Source organism: Zingiber officinale, chromosome 6B (genome assembly GCF_018446385.1).
Source record: "Zingiber officinale cultivar Zhangliang chromosome 6B, Zo_v1.1, whole genome shotgun sequence".
In the NCBI taxonomy this organism is placed as follows: domain Eukaryota; kingdom Viridiplantae; phylum Streptophyta; class Magnoliopsida; order Zingiberales; family Zingiberaceae; genus Zingiber; species Zingiber officinale.
The window spans coordinates 123179668-123207093 of record NC_055996.1 but is presented as its reverse complement, the minus strand read 5'-3'; the positions used below and the strand labels follow the sequence as shown (position 1 = coordinate 123207093).

Sequence of the window (27426 nt, the reverse complement as noted above, 5' to 3'; positions counted from 1 at the left end):
TCGCAATCTTTCCTGGCGACGACAACAGAGAATTTTTTTTTTTAACGAAGAGACAAGTTTATGTATTTTTAGAACGAAGGTACTGCTCTGATACCATTATTGTATCTAATAGCATAAAACACAAAATAAAACTCAAAGTAATCTCCTGAGATGATCTTGATCTCCACTTGACGTCAAAAGAGTGATCACAAAACAAAATCGAAAAGCTCTTTGCAAAGTTCACGAACCAAATCCCTCTTTTATCTAAATGTTCTTTACAACCGATTCGCAGACACCCCTTCTTCTTCTTCTTCTTCTTCTTCAGTCTCATATTCCTTTTATCGCTTGGACGCAATAACGACAGTGGAGTAAATGGTCTATGTTACCTCACACTGTAATAACATAGCAGTAAACCATGTTTATGTTACTTCACACAGCAGTAACGCTAACAGAGTGTACGATATACTTTACGAGATTGTATTTCTAACACTTGTTGCATGAGAGTCCATTTTACCAATTAAGAGGTACATTTTGGCAAAAGGTCATACGTCGGTGCCCCACATAGCCAATAGCCATTTGTAAAGAGGTAAATTAAGAAACTGAGTAGGCCACCACATGGGAGGGTATTTCTCCTAACTTCCTTAGAAATTGACCCTTGCTTGATTTGATAATTCTACCATGTGGTAATTAACTCAGCCAAGCCCTAGGGAAATTTAAAGGTACATTTTGCACTAACCATTTGTGGCTTCCCATCAAGCATTATCATTATCTTTATATATATGTAGTTGTTATCATGGGCGACACGCGCCTATGCATCGCTTAGGTTTTATTTTTTTATTTTTTATTTAACTATTTAGGGTTTTGGTTTTAAGGTTTAGGGGTTGAATTATAGTATTAAGAAAAAAAAAATCAAAGCAATTTTTTTTAAGATGCTCATGAGGTGTGCGACATAAGGTATGTGGGGTAACAAAACTCATAAACTCTTAAGGTAAAATCAAAATATAGTTGAATGTAAAAAAACATTATATCATTTTGAAAAATTATGGAATGTGTCCTAAATAATCATAACATATATTATCTTTTTAAAAATTTAAAATATTTTCTCTCTCTCACAGTTTCTTTGAAAACCCTAGTGCGAGTTGGCTTCTTGCTCTGTGCAAGATACATTCATCCATTTCAACTTTCTTGATCTAGGTGTAGACTTCACCATGAAAGATGGATCCTGATGATATCACCTGATTGGTAGAGAAGATGAAGCTTTCAAACTGAAATATGCATCTAACAATTATGCTTGATGAAGTGACACAAAAGATTAACACTAAAAGAGTCGGAACCTGCCTTGTAGTGAAATTTTTCTCTCACAAGACAATAAATCGTAATACCTTTAAGAAACAAATACCTTGTATATTACAAAAAAAATGATTAATCAGATTGGGTAACGTCGAGCCTAGGGTGACCGGCCCAGCCCTACGGAAGTTTTCCACCAGCCACAAGGGTAAATCGGAAAACGCTCGCAGTTCCAATATTTTCATTGTGGATTTTCACTCTTATGTGGATCAGAGACGAGTATTACAGGAGGGCCATGGAATTTTTTCACAAATTTGGCAGTATTTAAAGAATTAAAGGAATTCATCACGCTATGCAAGCGCTTATTCAACAAAGTCTCCTTATAGGCTTAGTGTCATAATATATTGGTTGAATTTATGAACAACACAATACTGCATCAGATTGACTCACAAATCAGAGATGTGGAAACCATCGATCCAGCTGAATGTGGAACATTTATTGGGAGATTTGCTAGAAGTAGAGTCAACATTAATATTTCTGATCCTCTAAATAAGTGTATTACAGTGGATGTGGGTGAGGGGTTGGAAGAAGTGACAGTTCTATATGTATATGAATGATTAGAAAAATTTTGTTACACTTGACAAAGGATAGGGCACTCGACCAATAAATGTGATGATACAAATGCTAATAAGTTGAATCTCGAATATGGGACTTGGATGCAGCATCAAGCTATCAAACAATAATAAGCGGTGCACGTCTCCAGAGAAAATCACCACACCCGATGGTTCAGGGGTGGTAAGTGATAAGAGGGACACAACAAGATAAGGATCAATGACCCTATCTATCCGAGATACGAGCACACAGAATGCCATGAATAATTATATTGCTGATACAGAGGGACAAAATCACACCCTTAATAATGGTCCTAGGGCACCAACATCCCTAACTAGAGAGGCAATTATGGAAGGGATACCATATGAAGGAAAAAAAAAATTGGCTTTTCTTGAACAACTAAAAGATTTGATGGGGGAGAAAGACACCAGAAAGTTGGAAAACACCCACTTGCAAGTCCAAGTAGTAACCAGAGAGTTGAAACCAATGCAAATAAAATAGACTAGCAAAAATGTAGCCTGTGCCAATGGAAACGCAATGTATGGAGCTATCAAAACTTAAAGAAACATGTTACTGATGAATCGATGGGAGGTGAGCGCAAGAGGGCACTGGTATGGTCTGAGGATGATGATGGTTTGGGCCCACCAAAGAAGAAATCGGTAATGGAAGGTTGCTAATATGAATGTGGAGATTCTGCGGTGGCTATGGGACAACCCCGCCATTCACCATGAGTTGGATTATCCGAAATGCTCGAGGGCTTGGAACCAATGATCATTCCAAGAATTTCGATGATTAATCATCAAAAAGAAGTCCTCCCTTATTTTTGTATCGGAAACAAAACTAAGGGATTATCGAAGTAAAAATTGAAAATATTTACTTGGATATAATGGATGCTTTACAGTGGATTGTAATGGGAAAAGTGGACTCTTACTTTTGTGAAAAAATCCTCTAAAATTGGATGTGATGTCTTTCTCAAGGGCCATATAGACTGCTCTATTGAAGAAGGAGATGGACATGCAATGGAGATTTATTGGGTTCTATGGACACCTAGCGACTTCGCACCAACGGAAATCATGGACTTTATTGAGTAGATTACACATAATGGATAATCTCGATGGGCTCCATTGACTTGTGGGAGGAGATTTGAATGAGGTGTGCTATGATAGTAAAAAAAAGGTGGAAATCAGAGAGCAACATCACAAATTAGTGCTTTTTGAGAGGTATTGGATGAATGTGCCTTACAAGATCTACATTGTGAAGGAGAATTTTTTTACATGGTCTAATAGAAGGGGGCGGGGGCGGCGGGGGGGGGGGGGGGTGATAATCTAGTTCTTGAGCACCTTAACAAATTCATAGGTACTTTTAATTGGAGAATGTTATATCCTTCATCACTGTCAAACCATATCCCATCTATTTTTCATTGATGACAGCTTACTTTTTTTTTCCCAAAGTGAAAGCAAATAAAGTTACCAATATTCAAGACTATTTGCTCCAGTATGAGAACGCTTCAGAATAGTTAATCAATTTTGAGAAGTCTGCACTCTCTTTCAGTCCAAATGCCTTATCAGTTGATATTGAAGAAATCAAAGAGATTTTTCCATACTAGCGGTCTAAGCCATGATGTGTATTTATGACTATCGATTGTTTTCGATGCACAGTAAGAAATTATAGTTTTCTTATACAAAGGAGAGAGTGCTTAAACGAGTACAGAGTTGGAGGCACAAAATGTATTTTGTGGGAGCTAAAGAAGTGCTCATCAAATCAGTATTACAAGCTATTCCTTCTTATGCTATGTCTTACTTCTGAATACAAACATCAATTTGTGAGGAGATTGGAATGGAGTGCGCACACTTTTGGTGGGGATGGATGATGACAAAAAGTAAATTCACTGTAAAAAGTGGACATCATTGTGCCTAACAAAATGGAGGGGAGGTATGAGATTCTGGAGATTGTCCCTTTAACTAAGTGCTATTGGTGAAGCAAGTATGGAAAATCATTCAATACCCACAAGCATTGCTATCTTGTATTCTAAAGGCTCTGTACTTTTAACACACAAATATAATGCATGCTCCATAATCCGTCTTATACATGACGCTCAATTATGTGGGGAAGAAATCTCTTGAAACAAGAAGTATGTTGGAGAGTTGGTGATGGGAGGAAAATCAAGATATACAAAGATATGTGACTACTAGAAAACCATAGCATCTTAAAACCCCAAGCTCATGTATCGCTGAGTGATGATCCAAAGGTCTGCAATCTGCTAAGGGAAGGTAGCTAGCTGGAATGAAACACAAATTACTGGTGAGTTTGCTCCTTACATAACCGATCAAATATTGAAGATTCTATTGATTTCGAGAGACAAGAATGATGAAAGATTTTGGAAGTTTGATAGGAAGGGAAAATTTATTGTACATAGTGTATACCATTTAGCGTGTGGAATGCTGTAACCTTTAGAAAACCTGTCGAAAGTCTTATGTAAAAAGTGGTGGAAATTCATATAAAATTTAGACATCCTCCTAATATCTTAATATTCTGGTGAAAACTTGATATCATCCCTACATCAACTAATATGCATCGTCATCAGGTTCCATGTTCGAAATCTTGCTCGTTGTGTGACTTCCATTTTAACAATTCTATACATGTTCTATTCCTATGTCTTGCGGTGGAGACTATTTGGAAAGAATAAGCACTCTGGGGTGTTATTTCAAGGTGCGAGATATGGAAATATTGTATGTCTATATGTAGTTAAAAACTAAGTGCAACCGAACACAATTCGAAAGTTTGGCCATATTTACATGGGGACTGTGGAAAATACACATGAAAGCTACTTATAGGAAAGAGTCTGGGGCATTAAAACATAGCCTGAGATGGTGTGATGATCTATTCTAGGATTTTCAAAGATGTGTAGTAGAATTGAGACTTCAACCCACCAAATCAAGCTGCAGAAGAGCCACAGAGCAGTTAGATCTACTACCGAAAACATTAAAGCTGGAGGTTGATGCTTGTCTCAATGAGAAATTAAACCATTATGGAGTTGGTGGAGTGATGCAAGATCATAGAAGGAAGATATATGGATTTGGGTGGCACACACAAGCACCACACTCGGTTATAGAAGGTGAACTCAATGTAATTTTTGAAGGATTAACGTTCGCTAATACTCAGGGCTTAAGAAATACGAGTTTTCTTTAAAAAAATTAATTTTTTTAACACTCGAATTAATTTCCCTCAAATTTATTTTTCATTAAATTGTACATATTTAAGCTTATTTTTTTACTTAGTACAATGGTCAGGAATTCATATTTTCGTCTTCGTTTTTTTTTAATATTTTAATTGAATATATATGGGCGGCCAACTGAATAATGGTGATAGTTTGATCATGTTGGGCAAATCCATCTAGTTAGAGGTGCAGTGCTCTAAATGAGCTGGTTCAATGAAATTTTATAATGTTTAAATTTTTTTAATAAAATAATTAAATTAAGTCAAATTGAATCTAATAAATTAAATCATAAATAATTATTTAAATTTGATATTAATTAAATTTAGTTTGAATTTGATTTATTTAGATGTCATTGAGTGTTCAAATTTATTTAAAAAAATTATAATTTTAAATTTATTTGATAATAAAGTTTATTTGTTTATTTATAATAGAAAAATGATATGATAATTTTATTGATATATATGATTCATAAATTTTATAGAATATTATTCCTAAACAATTCATTTTCATAAATATTAACTAATTAAACTCTATCTATCTATCTATATATATATATATATATATATATATATATATTCAAATTTATTTATTTAATTTAATAAATTATTTAAGTTTTTATTTTATTTTATTATATATATATATTGTTTATTCATTTACCACCCGAGTTAAGTATTCAACCTCAGATAATGGACTTAAGCAACTTTCCTAACCTGTCGCTGAAGTCAAATGAACCGGATTAAATTGAATCGTATCGTATGGACCCCACCAAACCAAACCAGGAACATACATAGGTCAATCGAGAACAAAATGAAACAAAATACAAGTCCCGGTCAAACCCAACAGATTACTATGGAAACCCCGCCGAGTAAACGCGCTAGGTGCTGACGAAGTCTTGTCCTCGTCCGGGTAACTCGTCCCTATAGATTTCAGTTTTAAGTCCGAATCCCACCCAATTCCCATCGCCGGCGACCCGAATCCGGGCCTCCGAGGCCCGATGTCGTATTCGGCGGCCTCGAACGTATTGCTGGCGGTGAACGAGAAGAAGACGACTGCCGTCGATCTCTACCATCCTCTCCGCAACTACATCGCCTCCACCTTCTCCGAGCTCGACGCCCAGGACGCCGAAGACGACCTCCAAACCGTTCGTAAGCTCCGCCTCGACCTAGAGGCTGGATCCTCTACTTCGCTGGAGCTCCGCCGCGACCTCCTAATTTCGTACTTGCGCGCCCTCGCCTCCATCGAGCCTCGCTTTCCCATCTCCCCCGATCGATCCCACGTCTCTTCCCTCACCTTCACCTGGTTCGACGCCTTCCGGCCTAATAAGAAGGCCGCGCTACCCTCCATCCATCTCGAGAAGGCCGCTGTTCTCTTCAATCTTGGCTCCGTCTACAGCCAAATCGCCGTCGCTGCCGATCGGACATCAGCTTCTGGGCTTAAGCAGGCTTGCAACGCGCTCCAGAGCGCTGCGGGAGCATTTTCGTTTTTGAAGGATCGTGTCGCGGCGAAGGCGGTGGCCGCTGGAGGGACCATCGATCTGTCAGTGGAGTGCACAGTAATGCTGGAGAAGCTGATGCTGGCGCAGGCTCAGGAGTGTTTCTTTCAGAAGGTTATCGGCGACGCAAAGCCTCCTGGGCTTTGCTCTAAGGTCGCTAGGCAGGTAAATTCGCAAGTGTAGGTAGGTTTCTTTTACTTGACGCTTGCACATTGAATTTGTGCTCTTCCAGGTAGTTATTCTTTCACCTACTATTCCTAATTCAAATAACCGCCCTTCTATTAATAACTTCTAGAATATTTTTTTAATTGCGTGGATAGCCTAAATGATAACGATGGAAATTAGTGTGTAGATCTTGTATTTGTTAAGTTTCCATTGCTAGATTCCTAACTTTTTCCTTGCAGCTTTATTGTTTAATTATGTTTCAGATTATTACTTGATGCTTTCAGGATCATGATCTATTTTCATCATTGTGCTTTGATTATAATTGCCACCATCTTACATATGCAAAATTTGTTGCAAATGGAAACAAACCTTTTAGCATGTTCCACAACGTCAAGGTATTTAATGAATCTTGTAGGTTGGAATCTACTATGAAGAAGCTTATGCAGCCCTAAATGCTTCTCTACTCAATCAACACTTTGATCGCACATGGATGTCTCATGTGCAACTAAAGGCTGCCCAATTTTATTCTGAGGCTTGCTACCAATACTCATTAGAGCTTCACGAGAAGGAAGAGATTGCAGAGGAAATAGCTAGGCTCAAGATTGGTATTAGTGCCCTCACTGACGCAAAGAAATCTGCCAAGGGTGTTGCTTCTCCTTCACTTGACGCTGTTAAGAAACTAGATACAAATATGAATAATAATCTAGAGAGGGCTGTGAAGGAGAATGATCGGGTCTATCTCATGCGAATCCCAGCAGCTAGTTCTTTGTCAGCTCTTCCTACAGCTTCTCTTGTGAAGCCCACTTCTTTGGGAGAAGTTTTAGATGCTAGTGAGGAGAAGTTTTTCTCAAAACTTGTTCCTGACAGCCACACAAAGGCTTTTTCCAAGTACACTGATATGGCTGACAACATCATCCGAATACAACTAGAGAAGCTACAGCAAGGAAGCGAGATAACTAGGGTTAAGCTCAAGGAGTTGGACCTTCCAGATTCTATACTGTCATTGGAAGGTAATATTGGGCTGCCTTTGGATCTTAAAGAGGATGTTGAGGTAGTACAGATCAGTGGTGGACCTTCTGGGCTTGAAACTGAGATACAACAGCTCAAAGACTTAAGGAGGATTAATCAGGAGCTGCTGGCTCAGTCAGAAGAGCTACTACTAAAGGAAGCAGACACAGAAGCACAGTTCAGGTCTCAGTTTGGAACAAGGTGGACTAGACCAGAGTCAAACACGTTAACAAAGAACATACAAGACAAATTACACAGGTTTACTGTAAATCTTAAGCAAGCAGCTGATAGTGATGCAAGAGTCGAACGGGAAGTAAGAGATGCTGTAGAGTTCCTGGCAATTCTTGATCATAGACCGGTATGTATATTGTGATCCCATGTTTACCCATCTATTAGGTGGATATGTATTCATAGCTTATCTTATCTTAGATCAACTAATAACTATAGAATACTGATTATATTCTAATGTGATGCTTTCTTGACATTCCTTTGGATCACTATGGATTCCTGCCGTGTTTCCTGGTTATTAGGTCAATATCTATTCATAGCTTAACATGTTAGATCAACTAATGTCTATAGAACAATAATTATATTCTAACATGATTCTTGCTTGACATCCCTGGGCTCTCACTAAGGATTTCTGCTGTGTTTCCGGGTCATCAACACTATATGACTACCTCATAAGAACTTTTGTTACTTTGGTTTGTCCTTAAATTAGATCCAGCGACGACAAGATAAAACAGAATATGTAAATGATATATCTGTGTTTGATTTTCATGTGTGTTTCAGAAGTATCTATTATTACATATGCCACTTATCAATTGCAGAACCAAGAGGGGCTAGGGCCCTCCACTCGCAAGTTATAATTCTCCCCTTTAATGTTGTTTTCATTGAAAAATTTAAGAAGGCACACATATAATTATGTCATTTTCCAAAAACATTTGTTTTTATGCAAATTGCGTGCTATGTATAGATACACACCAATTTGATATTCATTTATATGTTTATAGTTCTATGAGGAGAGGTAGATTTGAGAACGTGATTGCTATGTGTGTGCATGCTTGCCACCCTTGAGTTTATACTTTGTTACTTCGTTGATAACTTGATAATAGTCGACACATGTATTTTTTCTCATTCTGTTACCATAAACACAAATAAATGTAGGTTATGCTAGTATGAATCTATGATATAAAATTCAACAAAAATAAAAAATATCTATTTTTTTGAATGGATTCACATATGTTGGGAATCCTGACAGTTTGCTTACACAAAATGATATTGTCTTTTGAGGAATTAGAGAAGAGTCTAGATTAATTCTTATGAACTTCTTGCTATATTGCAGATTGAGTTCACCCTTCCAAGTCTTGCGAGACCTATCATCTCTTTAGATGGAAATGAAGATTCTATAGTTGGTGCCCTCAAACAAAGCTTGGTATAGATTTTTGAATGTTGTATTTATAGAAAAATTGCTAATGTCTCCAACCACTATCTCTAAATTTTCTAGATTTAGTTATCCTTGACATCAATTTTTTTTACTGAACATGTGTTTTCTTTTGTTAGGATCGAAATAGATAACTGGTGTTGTGGGGTGGAGTGAATAGATGTAAAAAAAAAATTTCTACAAAATTTCACAACTGAATTTAACATTTAGTAACAAATGAGTTATTTATGTTATGTTCTGTGATAGCCAAACCAAAAATATATAGAAGCAAAAAGACAAAAACAATGTTAACAAGGGGTTTAACATGGTTCTAAGGCTTATCCTACTCCACACCCCTTGTCGCTTTGAAATGATAATCCCCAAAATAAAAATCCATTAAAAGAGTTGAGGTAAGGCACTCTTATAGAGTTCTAGTAAATCTGGAACTCTAGGTTTGCTCAAGTACAATATTATCTCTAGCAACCCTCGAGATTTATACTTCTCTAATGAAAGATAAGAAATTAAATACACAAAGGAACCTTTACAAGCTTAGGCTCACCCTAAAAGATGCTATTGATTACCAGTTGAGAAAAAAGTTACGAACCAAGAGATCTTTTTGAGTGAAGAAGACTTACATCGCAAGGGAATTTGGAGAAAAGCTTTGCTCAACATCCATGAAAAATGCATAACACGATAACCGACAGACAAAACCTTTTAAAAATCTTCATTAATCGAAGGATCCAACACATGCATTTTTGTCAATGGTGGACATATGCGATGACCAACTTACAAACTTGGTTGAGACACCTCGAAAAAGTAGCTTTTATGGCATGTCAACTAACTTTTTTAATTTGGTCAACATGTAATAGGCTCTGTACAGCTATGTCAACCAATATGACAACTTGGTCAAGACTCAGAAGTTACTGTTTGATTGTGTACCCACCAACATGCATCATGGTTGACACACCTATTGGATAAAAAAATAAGTTCATTTCAGCTTTCTTAACGACCCTTCAAGACCCAAGGATAAACTCGAAATAACTTTTTGGGCATTTTTGAAGTTCAATGCCATTTAACAACTTTGACATTACCACAACTATAGGTACTACTACTAAAATTGAAGACAACTTTGAAAAATAAAAAAAATCAATTCCAAGTGTGACATGACTTCCTTGAAAAGCCCTCTTACTAGATAATTAAAATCTTCCTAGAATAAAAGCAACAATACAATCTACCCAAAATTACATTTTAGTATTCAAATCTTAGGTCTGATCATCAATCTTGATGGCATTTCTTCGAGGTTGAAGCTTTCCATGCTTCATACTCGATCCTAGAATTCTATCCCAAGCTTGCCACATGGTCTCTGAAGTGGTGTTTCACTTTTACATTTTTAGTCCTAGAGTGATGCATTGGGTTCTTAGTTAAATTTATAATGCTAATAGTATCACACAAAACTTGAACATTTCTATAGTATAGGCTAAAGTCTGGAAAGCTATATATTATCTACAATACTTGTGCTATACATTCTTCTACTGACATATGTGGCAGAAGGCGATTTGCTTGCCCTCAGCGCCCCCGCCAACTAGTCCCTAGGTTAACATGGAGGAGGTAAATCATGAGTGGCTACTAGTCATTAGTGCAAGTAGCCAAGGCATAGGGGAGGGCATGCTCGAATGCGCCAAGTTTCGACCTCAAGATCTCATGTGGCAACACCCTATATCTTAACTACCGCACCGCCCCCGAGGGGACCCCTTCTACTAACATATGCTTAGTTGGGTGGAGGATAATGCAACACAATGTTGCTTCCAATTACTCTAAATCATAAGAGAGGCTAAAAAATTGACACATGCCACTGTTCCTATCAAATTAATTCAGAAAAGCAGAATCAAGTAACCCACCAGCTTAACAAAGTTAGTATTTCAATACCAAAGGCCCACATTAATGTGTATTCTTAAGATGTTTCAAGATATTCTTAACAACTACTAAATGAGATTCTAAGGAACATTGATACTTAGTACATAACCCTCTATATCATCGAACCAATACTTTTACCTTTAGGGTTGTTATCCAACTGTGTACTTTATACCATTGGTGTCAATAATTCTTTGGTAGTTTCCACCCCAAACTTCTTCATTAGCTCCTTTATGTATTTTCTTGATAGATATAACTTCCCGCCTTGGTTTGCTTCACTTGTAGGGTCATAAAGAAGTGTAGCTCAGCTATTAAGCTTATCTTGAACTCACTTTCCATGAGAGTGATAAAAGAAGATTTTGTTATTGGAATCAAATATAATGCCATCAACAAATATTTGGGCAATAAAAATATCACTATCATTAGACATAATTACCTCTTTTAAAATCAAAATATCCGAAACTCTTTTATATCAAGCTCTAGGGATTTTTTCCAAACCATACAAAAAAATGTCATTCAACATCGATTTGAGCAATAAAAAGATCACCATCATTAGACCTAAAACCGTCTTTTAAAATCATTTGAAATTAAAATATTTGTAAGTGTTTTGTATCAAGCTCTAGAGGCTTGTTCCAAACCATACAAAATCTTTTCAACTAAAACATGATTTGAAAATTTTGAATTTTTAAATCCCAGTGGTTGTTTAACAAACTAGTCATTAATGAAACCATTTAGAAAATTTGACTTGACATTCATTTAAAAAAGTTTCATACCTTGAAGATCTAAAAGCATCCAGATTGACTCGAGACATGCTACAAGGGTGTATGTTTTGTTAAGTATAATCCTTCCACTTGGTTGACATCTTTGGCCACTAATCTAGTCTTGTCTCGGACCACCCTTTTTATTTAGCTTATTCATATAGACTTAATGGGTACCAATGAATAAGATAATTATTAGGTGTTAGGGACTTAGGGCTAATTTTCTAATTTTATCTCTCAAATTGAGCAAGTTCCTCATGAAAGGCAATACAAGTATCTATGACTTTTTATAGAACTATGTAGGTAGATTTAGGATATCTCATTTCGCATACCTAACTTTCATAATACTCAAATCACGTAGTGTATTTCTGAAATACTCCTCTTTCTCTTTAGTCCATTAGTTTCATCTGAAATTGCTGATGGATCTAGAGAACTCCGAATCACTTTAAACCAAAATTAATGTACTCCTTGAAGCTTCCTTAATGTATTTATACCCTCGGATCTAAATTCAATATAAGGCCTAGGACAATGATACTTACTAACCAACACCACCAATGGGTTCTTCGGATTCTCCTGATTCAAAAAATATCAAACTTTTGAATTTTCGAATGGTGTAGGTCCATCATTCGGTTTCGTCCAAATCACTTCAAATAATAATCAATGTACTCTTGAAAATCTCCTTAATGTATCCATGCCTTAGATCTAAATTTGATAGTGTAAATTGAGAGCGGTGAATTTTTAAACTTATAAAGACTTGATAAAATTTGTCACAAGCTCATTATAAGGCCTAAAACAATGATACTCACTAATCATGACACCGGAAAGTGTACCCCCAACAATACAAAAGATAGCCTTTATAGCAAAACTTGGAATAACTCTCCAAGATAAGTCAAAATGCATTAATGAGATTTATATTTCCTAAGATCTCATTAAACTATTTATATTTCCTCAGGCCTTGAGAATAAAAAGTGAATTTAACAATGAAAAAGCCTGTAATGGTATTAGAGACTCATTAACTTTTTCTAGTTCCAAGAATATCACCAAGAATACCAAATGCGAGTTGATTCTTTCAAGTTCCCGAGTATATTAGTCTTTCCCGAGTAGTGATACAAATGTTTCCCTAGTAGATTCATCCTTCTCGAGCGGATTAATCTTCCCGAGTACCATTATAAATGTTTCTCGACTAGCATGTCCAGCTTAACAAACTTCAGTCAAAATGGTCATGACTTCCTTATTTTTTAACACTGTTTTTTTTTTTTGTTGGAAATTAGACATTCGTGACTTTCCAATGATATATGACTTGCTTTGTAATTTGTTGCCAATAAAAGCAGATTAATAGTTGAAGTTGACACAAGAATCTGATTGCTTTGGAACTTTTATGTGTCACTCTCCTTCGATTGAGAAATATTTGCCCTCGAAGCAAAATTAAATTCAATATAAGGAGAAAAGTTGACAACATTAAAAGTTGTGGAAACAGCATAACTAGTGGGCAACTTAACTTTATAAAAACACCATCACCAATGGTTCCTTGGACTCCCTGATTCAAAAAATATCAAACCTTTGAATTTTCGAATGGAGTAGGCCCATTAACCAGTTTCGGATCTGATAGACCTAGAGAGCTCCGAATCACTTCAAACCAAACCAATATACTCCTGAAAACTTCCTTAATGTATCTATACCCTTAGATCTGAATTCGGTAGTGTAAATTGAGAGCGGTGAATTTTTGATTTGGTAGAGTAAAAATTTGAAGATGTTTCCTCAATTTAATTCATTGTTCTTAATTTACGTTATCAAATTCAGATTTGAGGGCATATATACATTAAGGGGGTTTTTAGGAGTATATTGGTTTTAGTTTGAAGTGATTCAGAAACTGGCTGATGGACATAGAGAGAAAAGGGGTATTTCATAAATACGGTACGTGATTTGGGTATTTATACACGAAATGAGAAATCCTAAAATCTTCCTGCATGGTTCAGTAAAATGCTGAGGTATCTATGTGCTTGTAGTATTAGTGAATTTTTACTCCTCGGAAGATATCACTCATCGCTTCTCTAAGTTTGTCTAAGTGGATATTTTAGGTCTTGCTTGCTGGCCCTTGAAAGTGTTTGCTATGGATCATTCTTGTCCTCTTACTTTGGTGCATTAGGTTTCTCTTTTCCTCCCCCTTGATCGAAGTCGCTTGAACTTTCTCTTGTTCTTTAACATCCATTCTTGCAAGAGAATGCAAGAGATGACGACCTAGTTGCAACTTCGAGGTGACACGGGCTGATAGAGGTGGAGGACAATAGCTGATGGCTCAGGTTAGGGGAGGAGGGGACGCAGATATACACTTGCACATCCTTCATCTACTATTTTTAACTGCACTAAAGGTGGACTCCTAGAGGGATGAGGATAGTTAGAGATGGTTTTGATACATATGTTATGGATGCGGCTGTAGGTGGTGGACGATTGAGATGGACGCTTGACTGACGGCGTCCGATCAATACCTAATCCTCGTGATTCATTCGAAAGATGGGAAATCAATCATAACACTTCTGAGATGGATATGCAGAGAGAGAGAGAGAGAGTGTGTGATGGTACACATGAGAGCACTTGTACACCATACCTTGGATGCCTACTCAGATTTGACATTTCGTTAGACATGACATGAGTAGGGACTCTGGTTACTGAATTGTTTGTGTGTTCTTTTAATGATATATATTTACCCTTTAATCAAAAAAAATTTAACATCCATTCTTGCAAGCTTTTTGGCCACCTATTCTTCAATGTCTTTATCAATCGAAGAAGGCCTAAAATAGGCTTTTGGTAGATAGATTAAAAACAATGTTGAATGAACTCTTGAAGCTCAGGCAACTACCTATTGTGAACACCATAAGCTTTGCTTGAGAGTATTAAACAAATATAGATTTATCTACCTTTTTTCAAAATTTTCATAGATGGTCATTGCTATTTGGAATCTATAGCTTATAACCAAATATCCTAAGGCACCTAATTGAAGTAACTTTTTATATCAAAACCCATGGGGATTTTTTTTGACAAAATTAGATGCAAGTAAATTTTATTTTGATCATAGCATGCAGTACAAGAGGGTTTGATCCAAAAATAGCTCACTAGGGAAATTTCATTAAGCTTAGAGTTGTTCATCTTTTGAAATGCATGATTTTTTTCACTCCACGACACTGTTTTGTTGAGGAGCAAAAAATTTGTGCTATTATTTATTAGCTTTGAAATTTTTTTGAAGTTTGAACTTCTCAAATTCTTCATTGTGCTCATTACAAATTTGGTTTCATGGTGTCATTATGGATTTGGTTGATTTTGATACCCATTTCATTTTCAACTCTTTTGTAAAATTCAATAAATATTTTGAGTCTTATGCTTTTGACTAAACATATAATGTGCATGCAAATCTATTATAACTAAAAGATATTTACTACCACCAATTGATGCAATGCCAAGTGAATCTACAAGATTTAAATGAAATAGTTTAAGAGTATATGTGGAGCCTACCGTGTCCTTAACTTTTTGGGAGTATTTGGCTTGAGTCCTTGACATGTGTCACAAATTTTATCCTTGATGTAGTTAGTCTTAGGTAATTCTCTCACCAATTTCCCTTTGAATAAATTTGCTAATTACTCCATGTGGATGTGTCAACCATCCTTGCCAAAGTTATGCTTCCTTTTCTTTGGTCATGAAACTATTAGTAGAAACATTATTAATTGTCACATTGTGGTTTTGTTGTCCAACTAGAATAGTGTTGCCATAATTTAAGTAAGCACTTGGTCATGCCTTATACTAGTAAAATTTTATGAATAATAAAGTGGAGCTAACTCTATGTTACCATATCCAATTAAATTTAATTCTTTGTTGTCAACATATGAAATATAGTGCCACTCATCTTTGCAAGCTTGATCCTCAAGCATATCTAGCAAACAAATTTTTTTTTTGTACTAAAAAATCTTTGGGTCTGGAGGGCTTGCTTAGGAACCCAAGCCTTGACAATTTTACTCCTAACCATTCCTCTAGTAGCATTTTTAGACATGAATAGACCATTTGATGTATTACTAGATTAAGATACACTTCTATTAATTAAAGAAATATATCATACTTCTTTTTATTCTGGTCTATAATCTATGCACTAGCTTTCTATAAACAACATGATTCTAATTATTATATTAAGATTCTTAGAATCTACCATGAACTTTTTCAAAGCTTCCTAACTTTTGCACTTGCTCCTTTAATGAAAGATTTTCCTTCTACAAGCTTTTCATCTTGCGAAGAATCTTGCTTATTGCTCTTACAAGTTATTTGAGTGAAGATTCCTTAACTTTAATGTCTTCTAACTCTTTTCGATGCACTTTTTACCTTATCCTTAGCCTTTGATAAAGATTTAGTTAAATCAACAATAGCTTTAAACAACTTATCTATTTTAGGAGAAGTTACCTCTGGGTTATTGTTGAACTTGCTTGAGGAAGATTCCTCACTTCATTGCTAGAGCTCTCAAGTCCATCATTAGTGGCCATCAAAGTAATACGGTGGGATATCGTAGCAGTGTTTCCTGATTTGATGAGTCATTATCCCAAGTGGTGGTCTAGGTATGATGCTTTGTACATTGTGATGGTGCCTTGTCACCTGTTGATTCCGATGAAATGCCATCCTATGTAGCCTTCAATGTCTTTTTTTTCTTGCTTTTTTCCCCTCTCGCTTCTTTAAGACCAAACACTCTCTTATAGTCTCTTATGACACCCAAAAGAAGTCATGTTTGCCTTTATCTCATAACTTCTTCCGTCTTATCCTTGTTCTTTTTTTCTTGGGGTTCTTGAAAAGTCTCCATACCTTTTTCATGCTAATGTTTTTGTTCTTCCTTATCATCTTTATATAGGTTTTCTTACATTGTGTGTCGTCTCATTTACTTCATCTTTGTTACTTTTAGACACAAGACTCAGATGCTTATGATGAATATAGGTTCACCATTGACACCATTGAGGTTCATAGAGGTGTCCAGGGGAAATCTTTCAGAACACATTGAGCCAAGTAGATGTTTCAACCTATTCTTCGATAACCAATACCCCATTCTAGATCTCTTTAAGTTGTTCGTGCATTTGATTGATTAAATGACTCTTCATCTCTCCTCTTAAAGCTTGTGGTATGGTTCATCAATAGATGTTTCTTTACAACTTTTGAATCTGAGGTGCTTTCATGAAGCTAAATTAACTTCCAAATAAATCCTTAGTATTTCTAAAGGCCCAACCTTGTTGTACTCACCCATGGAGGATCCACATTGCAAAGTTATAATGACCTTGTATTTGTTTGAAATTTTCTTTTTTGCTCTATATTCCATCAGACCGACTGAACTAGAACACTATTTTCATACAACTAGTGCTTCACATCCTTTCATGATGGCGGAGCAAATCTTGAAGTCAACTATTAGATAAAATTCTGTGTAGCCCTTCCAATAGCTTAATTGATTCCATTAAACAAGGGAGATCATGGTGTGAATTGTGCCTCAGGGTGTTCCATTTATATTAATTTACCAAATTCGGAGCAGTAACCTTCTATGCCGTAGAAGGGAACAACTATAATCCTATTTCATCTAAGGAACGAGCACCCCATGTTGCACAAGGAATAGCTTGTGAGCTCCAGCAATGTGAGGGAGCAGGTAAGGAAAGGATTGTGAGGGGAGGCTACACATATCAATGACCTCCCCCTTAGAAGCATAATTTTTCAAACTGTAACCCCTACAAAGAAGGTCATGATACCAAGTAGAATTGGGTGTAGGAAATGTTATATATACGAGACAATCATTATTATATATATATATATATATATAGGCTCATGTATAGCTTTAATACCATTTGGTATCTATTCTAAAACTACAGTAAGACATGGTGCAAATTCAGATTTTGGTGATATTTTGATTTTACTAACATCCTGAAGCAGCAGAGTAAACATTTGGGAATATATATATATATATATATTTGACGATTCTTAGTTGTCATGACACCTGCTTGTTCAATCAGAGGCAATTAGAGAATTTAGGAGCACAAAGGGCAGGCCTTGAAGATATGCTAAAAGAGATGAAGATGAAGGTGAGAGCTATTCAGAGATGCTGTGCCTCTTATTTCACATTTATTACCTTTCATCTTGTTGAGTGAAATCCATTTATTTTGTGCAAGCTTGAAGTTCATTTTTGTGCAACCGTACCATTCTATCTTTGCATGTTTCATATGTTAAGTTGATAATGGTTGTGTATACACAATACCAACGTATTCTATTCAGCATTGATCATAGGAAGCTTGGCAATGGTATGTTTTGATTAAGTTTCTGACAAATTCATTATCCCATAAATCAAATCACAAGCTTGTATAAACTAGCCTCTTGACAACTTCAAGTGAATGACTTGTTTTAGTCAATTTGATAAACTTAATGAGAAGACCATTGCCATCAGAGGTTTTTTTGTTTCATGTAAAGTATTTCTGCTTTATTTTTGGGAAAAAGAAAAGAAAGAGGAGATTGAGAAAGGAAAACAAATATTTGCTATCATTTTTAACACCATTGCATAACAATTTTTTTTCTGCTCAAAAGATGTTTGATCTTGCCTAAAAATAATATAATTTTTAATATAAAAATGTTGAAAATTGGGGGAAAAAACCAGGAAATAGGATAAAATTGTTTCCATTCCATAATCATTCCTATGACAATTTGCAGTTTGCTTAAATTGCCTGAAGAAATGCATTTTCAGCATCTCTTGGTTCTTCTGCAGGACTATGTACTGTCACTATGCAGGTGTGGTACGTTAGTTCATTTCTCTGCAGTAGAAGTAAAAGGGATAGTAGGTAGTTTCAATGTTCTTTCTTTTTAATAATTCTTGTGTGCTCAAAGGTTCACTCAATTATTCTCCGATTTGTTCATCTTTCATGAACATGCCTTGACATGATAAATCACAGTCAATATATGATATATGGTGCGACGCCAGCCAATGGCATGAGCATGATAGTCTAATCCACCTCAATGAACTTAAGATGTAGGAACCTAATCCATGTTACTGAACTTTTATAGCTTCACTATTGGCCATTTCTTTTTCTCCATTTTCCTTTGGGAGTTGCTTTTTCAAGCCTATTGATAACTTTATTCATTGTGCAACTTCAAGGTCATACTCCGCCAACTTGAATATTGCTGCCTCCAACATTCTGTTTGGCATTCTGTTTGTATCTATTATTCTTTATTTTTAGATTCTTTTTGCAATAGACTATTATGTTTATTTTTATTGAATGATGTGGTTATTTTTTTAAGATGAATAATGTAATTAATTAGATGTTTGTTTCCTGATCAGGAACTACTTGGATATTTTGCTGTTTCATATTTTGTAAAGTCCTTTTCATTTGTGAAGTATTTGCCAGGTATAATATTTGTTTATTAAGCAAATACGACTTTGATGCAGGATAATATACTGCCAAAACTGATGGCAAGTACCGTATCACAAGAGGATCTGTTCAAGAAAGAGATTTCTAAGTATGACCAAATATGTGAAGAAATTTCCCAAAATATTAATGCACAGGAGCAGTTACTCCTTCAAATTCAGGTAATCAATTTTCTATCACTCAATAGCTCTAGTATCATGGCATAAGTTTCTGCCTCTCTGTTGCTATAGGTTTCGTTATGCACTATGATTAGGTTTTTAGATTGTGTTCTGAACCTAGAAGCACTGTCAGAGAACAATTTGTGGAGCAGGGTAATGATTAATAAATTGGTCTATAAATATTTGAATTTGTTGACTAAAATCTGGCATTAACAAGCATCATCCAGTTTTCTGAATATATATTTATGAAAATTAATTGGGCCTTTTCTTCACTTTTCCCGTAATATTTTGTGTTGGGCTTATTGGACCTTAGGCATCCGTATACTTGCTTTGCAGCACGCATCTTGGGATCTTACGTAATGCAGGAGAGAGAGGGGAAGTGGGAGGAGAGAGAACTAAAAATCCTTTAATTTGCCTACATGTTAGTACCTTGAACATGACACATGGCATTTTGAATTAGGCAGCAATAAAGAAACTGTGTCCTCAGAAATCAGTCTACATTCTGGCGATTACTATACTATAGCTCGTCGTTACTTAAATCATATTATTTTACCCTATCACATTGAAGTAAGGAAGGACAGGAGAGGAGAAAGGGACAAATCACAATTGCAGTTGTTGTGGAATCAAGGTGAAGGGAAAGGTCTAGATGACGTTGAGGCAGATCATGATGGTTGTAATGTAGATGAGTAAATGAATAATGCAAAACCGAAGTAATTTTAACGAAAATAAATTAGAGATTAATTTGTGATTGACTTGTCCATGATAAAGGAAAAAGAAATTGAAAAGTATTCGAGATTGACATATTTGCAATAAAGGGAGGATTTGATTTTTGTTGTTTGATAATTTGGAATCAGTTAGCATTTTCTATTTTAGTAATAAATAGGTAATAATTATAATCCCTATTAAGATTAGTATTTTTCTTTATTTATAATATTTATTTTCACATTTGTCGTGGAATTGAATTTATAAAACAGTTTAGAATTTTGTAATCAAATTTTGAATTAAAACAATTTTCGATTTGACTTCTATATGAGAGTCTTCCTTTGGCTCTTTGCTTGATCAACTTCATTTCAAGTTCCCAGGTGTTTTGATATTAGTGGCTGCATCAATTAGTATCAGATTTCAAACTTGATGCTTTGATTTCGATACTAGTTACCTCTTTCATTCTTCATCATCTTTAAGGTGGCGTTTGGTTAAATGATGGGAATGATTATAGGTATGAGTTTGATAGGAAGGTGAAATGGGAATGAAATCCACCTAGTTATATGAGTTTGGCTGATTCTCATAAATTTGGAAATCATTCTCAAACCCACAATCCAAACACTATCTTTTACTATCATTTTATTCCTTCATTCCCAAACTCACCAATCAAACACGAGCTTGACCCCCATTCACAATGCTTCCCACGGGGTTGCTCTTCTTTAAGGAGGTGCTAGTTGAATTCCCACACCTCCTCGTCTTCATGCACCACCGATCTCATTACTATTACTGCTTAAAAAAAATTGTTATTTTTTGCCGTACCAAAGTAACAAATTAAAAGAAAGGAAAAAAGGAGAAAAACATTATGAAAAAGTAGAACAAAGGTTGAGAATAAAAGAGAGAAATATTATTATAAGGAAAAAGGAAAAAAAAGGTACTATAGTAACTTTTGTGTTGTTCCGGTCGTATTGCCACTACAACCACTAATGGTACCACTAAGAAGATTTCCACTGCTCCTGCTTGCTTCCCCTTCCGCCCTACTACTGCTCACTAGTCTCACTGCACCCCATCAGACAACTCTTTGTCACTTACACCATATTGTCTGCCATCTTCACTTGATGCCTCTTGTGCCATGTTGGGATAGATCTTTGATCACTACTTCCACCATCACCAACAAAGCTACTTAATGTCACTATTGACCAAACCAAGATGCTATTGTTTTCCCCGATGTTACACTATAATCTTGCCACCCGCCTTCACGTAAGTAAGACCATAGTTGTGAAAAGTGCGCGCCTCGCTGCGCCTAGGCCCAAGGAGCTAGGTACTCCATTTGTGCCTAGGCAGTGACCCAGAGACATTACTTGAATGAAGTGCGCTTAAGTGCGCACCTTTTGAGAGGTTAAGGCGTAATTTTTCTCGTCTTATTGAAGTTTTTTAAAAAATTTAAAAGCTCAACTCATACCTTTAATTACCTTTTAAAATAATAAGGTTGTATTAACTTGCATGCGACATATTTTTCTTGCGTGACTCTTCCTCTTTCCTAGAAAACGAACATCAACCTCCCCCGGTCCTTTGCAAACTTATTTCACTAATTTTTTCTTTGCGTGACCCTTCCTCTCCCCTAAAAAATCAACATCAACCTCCCCTCCCCTCCCCTCCCTTCTCAAACGTGAACTCTTCTCTCACCTACAACATCAACATTGGTCTTCTGGACTTGGCTACACTTTCTTGTTTTTCTTCAATTATTTCTTCATAATGGTATATTTTTTTTCTCACATTTAATTTGAAGTTTGTTTTTTCTTTGAAGTTTGATTTTGATTATAAAGATAAACTATTTTAGTAATTGAATGATAGTAAATTTTATATTTTCATTATTGTTTAATAATTTGTGAAATATTTGAATTTTGTTAGTGTAATAGTTTGGCAGAAATTTCTTATATATATTTGAATTATAGAAATTTATACCAAAGTGCCTTAGTAAGGCGTGGGCCTTACATTGCACCTAGCGCCTTAAATCCCACATCAGCTATGCGTTTTTGGGCGCCTTGCACCTTTAATAACTATGAGTTAGACTAACTTATTATCTTATGTTTACAATTTACTATATAGTTCAACATCTTTTAACTTTGTATGCTTTTTTAAAAATACTCTCATTATAGTAGTAAAGGTAGCAAAAAAAAAAAAAAAAAGAAAGCGAGAGATAAAAAAATTAGAAAAAGAGAGTTGAAAAAAAAAAGAGAGGAAGGAAAAAAAAAGATAAAACTGAAAAGGCTAGAACAATTAAAATAGGAAAAAATATAGTGGAAAAAGTGAGAAAAAAGGAAAATTTTGTTTTATTCTTTCTATAATGTACCATCATTATCACTATTGCCCAATGTTCTCACCTCCTTTTGACACCATCGTCGTCATCCACTAGTAATACAATTACACTACCATTTTCGCGCCTTGCTTAGCTCTGCACCATTTCAAGGCATCACCAACATTGACTCATCATATTAGTTGTGACTATTGTGCACCAACTTTCCTAGATTGTAAACAATGCACATTGACGCAACTAAAGCAATAGAAACCGTAACAAATTTAAGTGGGCTTTGACATTTTAGTTGTATTATTTTAATTTTATATTTTGATAGAAAAGAAAAGTGCTAGTGCAATGTAGATTGAAACAATTAAGGATATGTAAGAATGTAATGATAACAGTGAAGATTACATAAAGATAGGGTTACATGAAAGATTGACTCTAATTCCTTATTTTTTTTTTACACTAGTGATAAAAGAACTCATCATTGGACACAACTAAAACGCGTTGCCATGATGCATGTTATTTGTAAATGACATTGTTGTGGTGAATAATACTTGTGAAGTAGTAAATACTAAGTTTGAATTTTGGCAGAAAATACTAGAAGTAAAAGTTTTTAGGTTTAGTAGAGTAAAACCAAAATATATGGAATTGAAGTTTAGTAGTATTAGACGTAACAAAATAATTATTGAAATAGGAGATAATGAGTTATTTGTAACTAATAGCTTAAGTATCTATGATCATTTTTGTAAAAGAATGAAGGAGTTTATAGAGATGTTTTACATAAGATACAAGTAGGACGTCAGGTGTTCATTGTGATCGTGAGGTACCACTAAAGTTTAAAGGAAGTTTTACAAAATGAAAGGTAGACATGCTATGCTATATGAAACTGAATGTTGGGCTATAAATCGAGCACACAAGAGTTGCAAAAATGAAGATGTTAAGGTGGATGTGTGGGCATATGAGAATAAACATGATAAGAAATGAGCATATTCGAAAGAAGGTTGGGGTTGCACCCATTGGGGAAAACTACGAAGGATACATTTAAGATGGTACAAACATGTATTTAAGTGACAAATAAATATCTCAGTTAGATGATGTGAGACCATGACAAATATGCACACTAATTGAGGAAGAGAAACTTGGTTAACTACGATACAATAGTATAAAATTCATTTAAATATAGATGAGAATATAGTAAGAGATCAAGTCCTATGACATAGAAGGATTTATAAAGCTGGCCCTACTTAGTTGGATAAAAGCTTGGTTGTTGTATTTTAATTTTATATTTGGTCTTTATAAAAGTGTTAAAAATGTAAAAAAAAAAAGAGAGAGAGAGAGTTCTTTGTTGTAGCAAAAGAAGAAAAATAAAGAAGAAAAAATATTGAAATTCTTTAAAAGAAAGTGTATGGTTGCAAAAAGGAAGAGATAAAAATGAGAGATTTGTCAAATGCAAAAATGAAAAAAAATATATTAGTGTTTTATTTGCTAGTTGTGCACTTTCAATCTCTGTGGCTTGCCTTATCTTCATTGGCAACTTCAACACCTTAGAATTCAATGCCTTTTTCAGGAAATGATTATCTATTCTACATCTAAACACCTTCGAAGCAATGCCTTTGCCATATTTTCTACATATTATCATATTATTTCCTATTTATTTTAATCATTATCCACCTTAAAATAAAAAATACCACCATTAACATCCTCTTTGGAAACCACAGCATTATTGCATTTATGCCACATGATTTCAATGAAAGCATGGATATCATTCTCATCATACAATAAATATAGATGTTTCCTTACTCGTTGGCAACTAGGGATGTAAATGGACCAAACGGTTCGCGAGTTATTCGAAGCTCGGTTCGATAAAAAGCTCGTTCGAGTTCATTTGTTTATCTTATCGAGCCGAGCTCAAGCTCGATTTCGAGCTCAATAGTTTTATCGAGCCTAGCTTGAGCTTAAGGATATTTGGCTCGTGAGCTCGCAAACATGTTCGTTTGTAGGCTCACGAGCCAAAAAAAAAAACGAGCCTTAAATCGAGTCAAAAAACGAGCTCTAAAACGAGCCAAAAAACAAGTTCTAAAATGAACCTTAAAACGAGCTTTAAAACGAGCTCTAAAATGAGCCCGAAAACGAGCCCGAGCTCGCTTAACGAATTAGGCTTGTTAACTATGATAATCGAGCTAATAACGAGCCGAACTCGAACTGTTCGCGAGCTTGATAATTTCAAAACGAGCCGAGCTCGAGTCTTGTAATAAAAGTTCGATTCGAGCTCGAGCCGAGCTCGAGCCTGAATATAACTTAAACGAGTCGAGCTTGAGCCTAATACTGTTCGGCTCAGTTAAGCTCGTTTACATCCCTAGAAACACCGATTGAAAAGAATATCTCAAAGAGTGCAAAAAGAGAAATAAAGTGTATCTATTTGTTTCTCATTGGAAGAGATTTTCAAAGAACAAAAATAATGAACTAAATTCTTAGACAAAGTTATTATGCCCGAAAACAATGAACCAGAAAAGAGGCCAACAACTTACCCAGAGTCGAGTTCTTCTATGTGAGGGAGAATAATGCAGATATGAAAATGAATAATGCAAAAAGGGAAATAGTTTTAGAGAAAATAAATTAGAAATTAATTTGATATAGACTCGTACATCCCAAAAAAAAATTCAAAAATATTCAAGATTGGAGCATTTGCAATAAACTAAATATTTAATTATTGTTGTTTGGTAATTTGAAGTTAATTAACTTTTCTATTTTGCTAATAAATAGAGAATAATAAAGATTATCATATTTTATTTATTTAAAATATTTATTTCTATCTACGGTTCTGGCGAGTCTATAAAAGAAATCCAAAATTCTATAATCAATTATCTTTGAATTAATAAATGTCCAATTTGATTTCTTCGTGCGAGAGGTGATTTTCTTCTTCATTTCATCAACTTTATTTCAAGTTCTTGGGTGGTTTGTAAGTTCGATTTTGGTGTTGCATCAAGTTGATGGTGGGGGTGGGGGAGAAACCATCAAATAGGACACTTGTTCATGGGATACCAATCAAAGAAGATGCAAATGTGACACAGGGAGAGGGCTGTGACTTTGGCAGGAGTAAATGGGAAAGAGGCATAACGGGATCACAGCCAAGGGGGAGATTGAGAAAGAGTTGGGTACCAATCAACAACTAACGTGTGGGGAAAAAAGGGGAAAGGAAAAAATCTCAACTAAGTATACACAGTGAAGTTGGAGTAGAGGATGACCACAATTGGGATGTCATGAGTCATGACGAAAGAAAGAACAAAAATTGTGAAGTTGTTCATGACACAAATAAGGAAGATGTGAATGCATCTCGGAGAGGGGGCAACATCAACAGGAGATGAAGATTAGAAGGCAAGATGGGATTCACGAGAAGATGGGCGGTCACAATTTAGTGGGCCGGCTGATCACGATGATTGATGATTTGGGAGCAGAGACAAATCACAATAGTAGAAAGTTGCATACTTGCATAACAAGAGAAAAGGGAAAGGTGGTGATGAAGTAGGGTCACAAACGTGACTGCTTAGAAGAGGTGGGTGATGGGTATATTGCAATTGTATCATTTGTGTGGGTTTTGGAGTGCGGTTTGCCCTTGAAATGGTTTAGGAGCAATCATGATCACTGATGGTGGAGTGAGAGGAAAGTCAGAGCATTTCAGAAACGAAAAAGGAGTGGATAGAGCACAGAAGGGGGACAACAATAGTGGGAGGAAACAAAAATAGGGAGGGGGAGGCATAATATGACTTATAGAAGGGGATAGGTTGTTATACTGCAACATAGAGGTGGGAAACATCCATGTGGAGAGGAAGGAGTTGAGATCCTCTGTCCCCAAAATGGTGTGTCCCTATGTCCCCTCGTCGATCGGACGGTCATGATAGCCTCGTGATGTGCACTGCATCCTTGAGATATGATTTAATCCGTCCGATCGGCGAGGGGACATGGGGGCACATCATTTTAGGGACAGAGGATCTCAACTCGAGAGGAAGGGAAGATCTTTAATGGCAAGTGGACAATTAGGTTTTATTGTATGTCTTAGTGATATCACAATCCATGGTAATAACCAATCTATAAAACATCTCCTAAGAATAAAATCTAGGGTTTTGCGATTGTTAGTCAATAAGTCAGAAAATGGAATTGCAAGGCACTGCTTTCCTGTCACCAACTAAAAATATATAATTACGTAAATCCTAGGTTTTACCTTCATCTCTTTCCAAATCATGCACTTCATACCTTTTTTTGCATATCCTGTGGGGTTTTCTCTTATATTCATCGTTGCTTGAATGTAGCCCCATTCTTGGTGGATTTATTAGAAGGATCAATTTGCTATATTGCTTATGTATTTTCTTCAATTTTTATTTATGTTTTACATCTTTAAAATTATATATATGCTTTTGTTCTGCAGTCAGAAAATGATCAATTTGCTGCCATGTTCAATCTGGAAGATTATAAAGGTGATGCTCCACCTCCTTTTAGCAGATACATACAAGGAGTTTTTCAATACTTTGTTTAATTACTCTATTTGTAGTTGTGAAGCTTTTCTTTCGCCTCTTTCCCACATTCTTCAGGTACATGACTGAGTGAATCTATGGAATTCTGTACTTCAGTATTTTGCTCTGACACTGAAACTTGAGTCTGACATATATAGGCTGTGATTTAGCAGAGCCTAGATTTGGCTTACTAAGTTCCGTAATAAATGAACCTTGCTCAGTTTGGCTACAAGAGTTAAGCTCCAACTTGATTGGTCACCCTGGCTTGAGATCAAATCAAGCTTGCGCTCAACTGATAGTTTAGTTTGTCCTCAACTCAAGCATGAAAATTTAATGCAATTTTTTTTAACTAAATAAAAAATGGTATATGTTATTAAGAAAAAGTGAGAGGGGATCTAAGTTTATGAGTTTGTTGACATAGCTTTATTCTAGCTGTCTAGGCCTGAGATATACAATGTTGTTTGTGCATAGGAATGTATTAATTGTGTTTAT

General features: G+C 35.6%; 1 protein-coding gene across 1 annotated transcript in view; it reads left to right on the top strand.

Annotated features, from left to right (window-relative positions):
• The first annotated feature begins 5965 nt into the window (after positions 1-5965).
• LOC121989324 (vacuolar-sorting protein BRO1-like) overlaps positions 5966-27426 on the top strand; it is a 36693-nt gene continuing 15232 nt past the window's right edge. Inside the window, exons 1-6 of the mRNA XM_042543298.1 lie at positions 5966-6752; positions 7168-8118; positions 9103-9192; positions 17867-17935; positions 19288-19428; positions 26850-26898. Coding sequence (XP_042399232.1) covers positions 6090-6752; positions 7168-8118; positions 9103-9192; positions 17867-17935; positions 19288-19428; positions 26850-26898 — 1963 coding nt within the window. The 5' untranslated portion in view covers positions 5966-6089. The remainder of the gene's footprint in view (positions 6753-7167; positions 8119-9102; positions 9193-17866; positions 17936-19287; positions 19429-26849; positions 26899-27426) is intronic.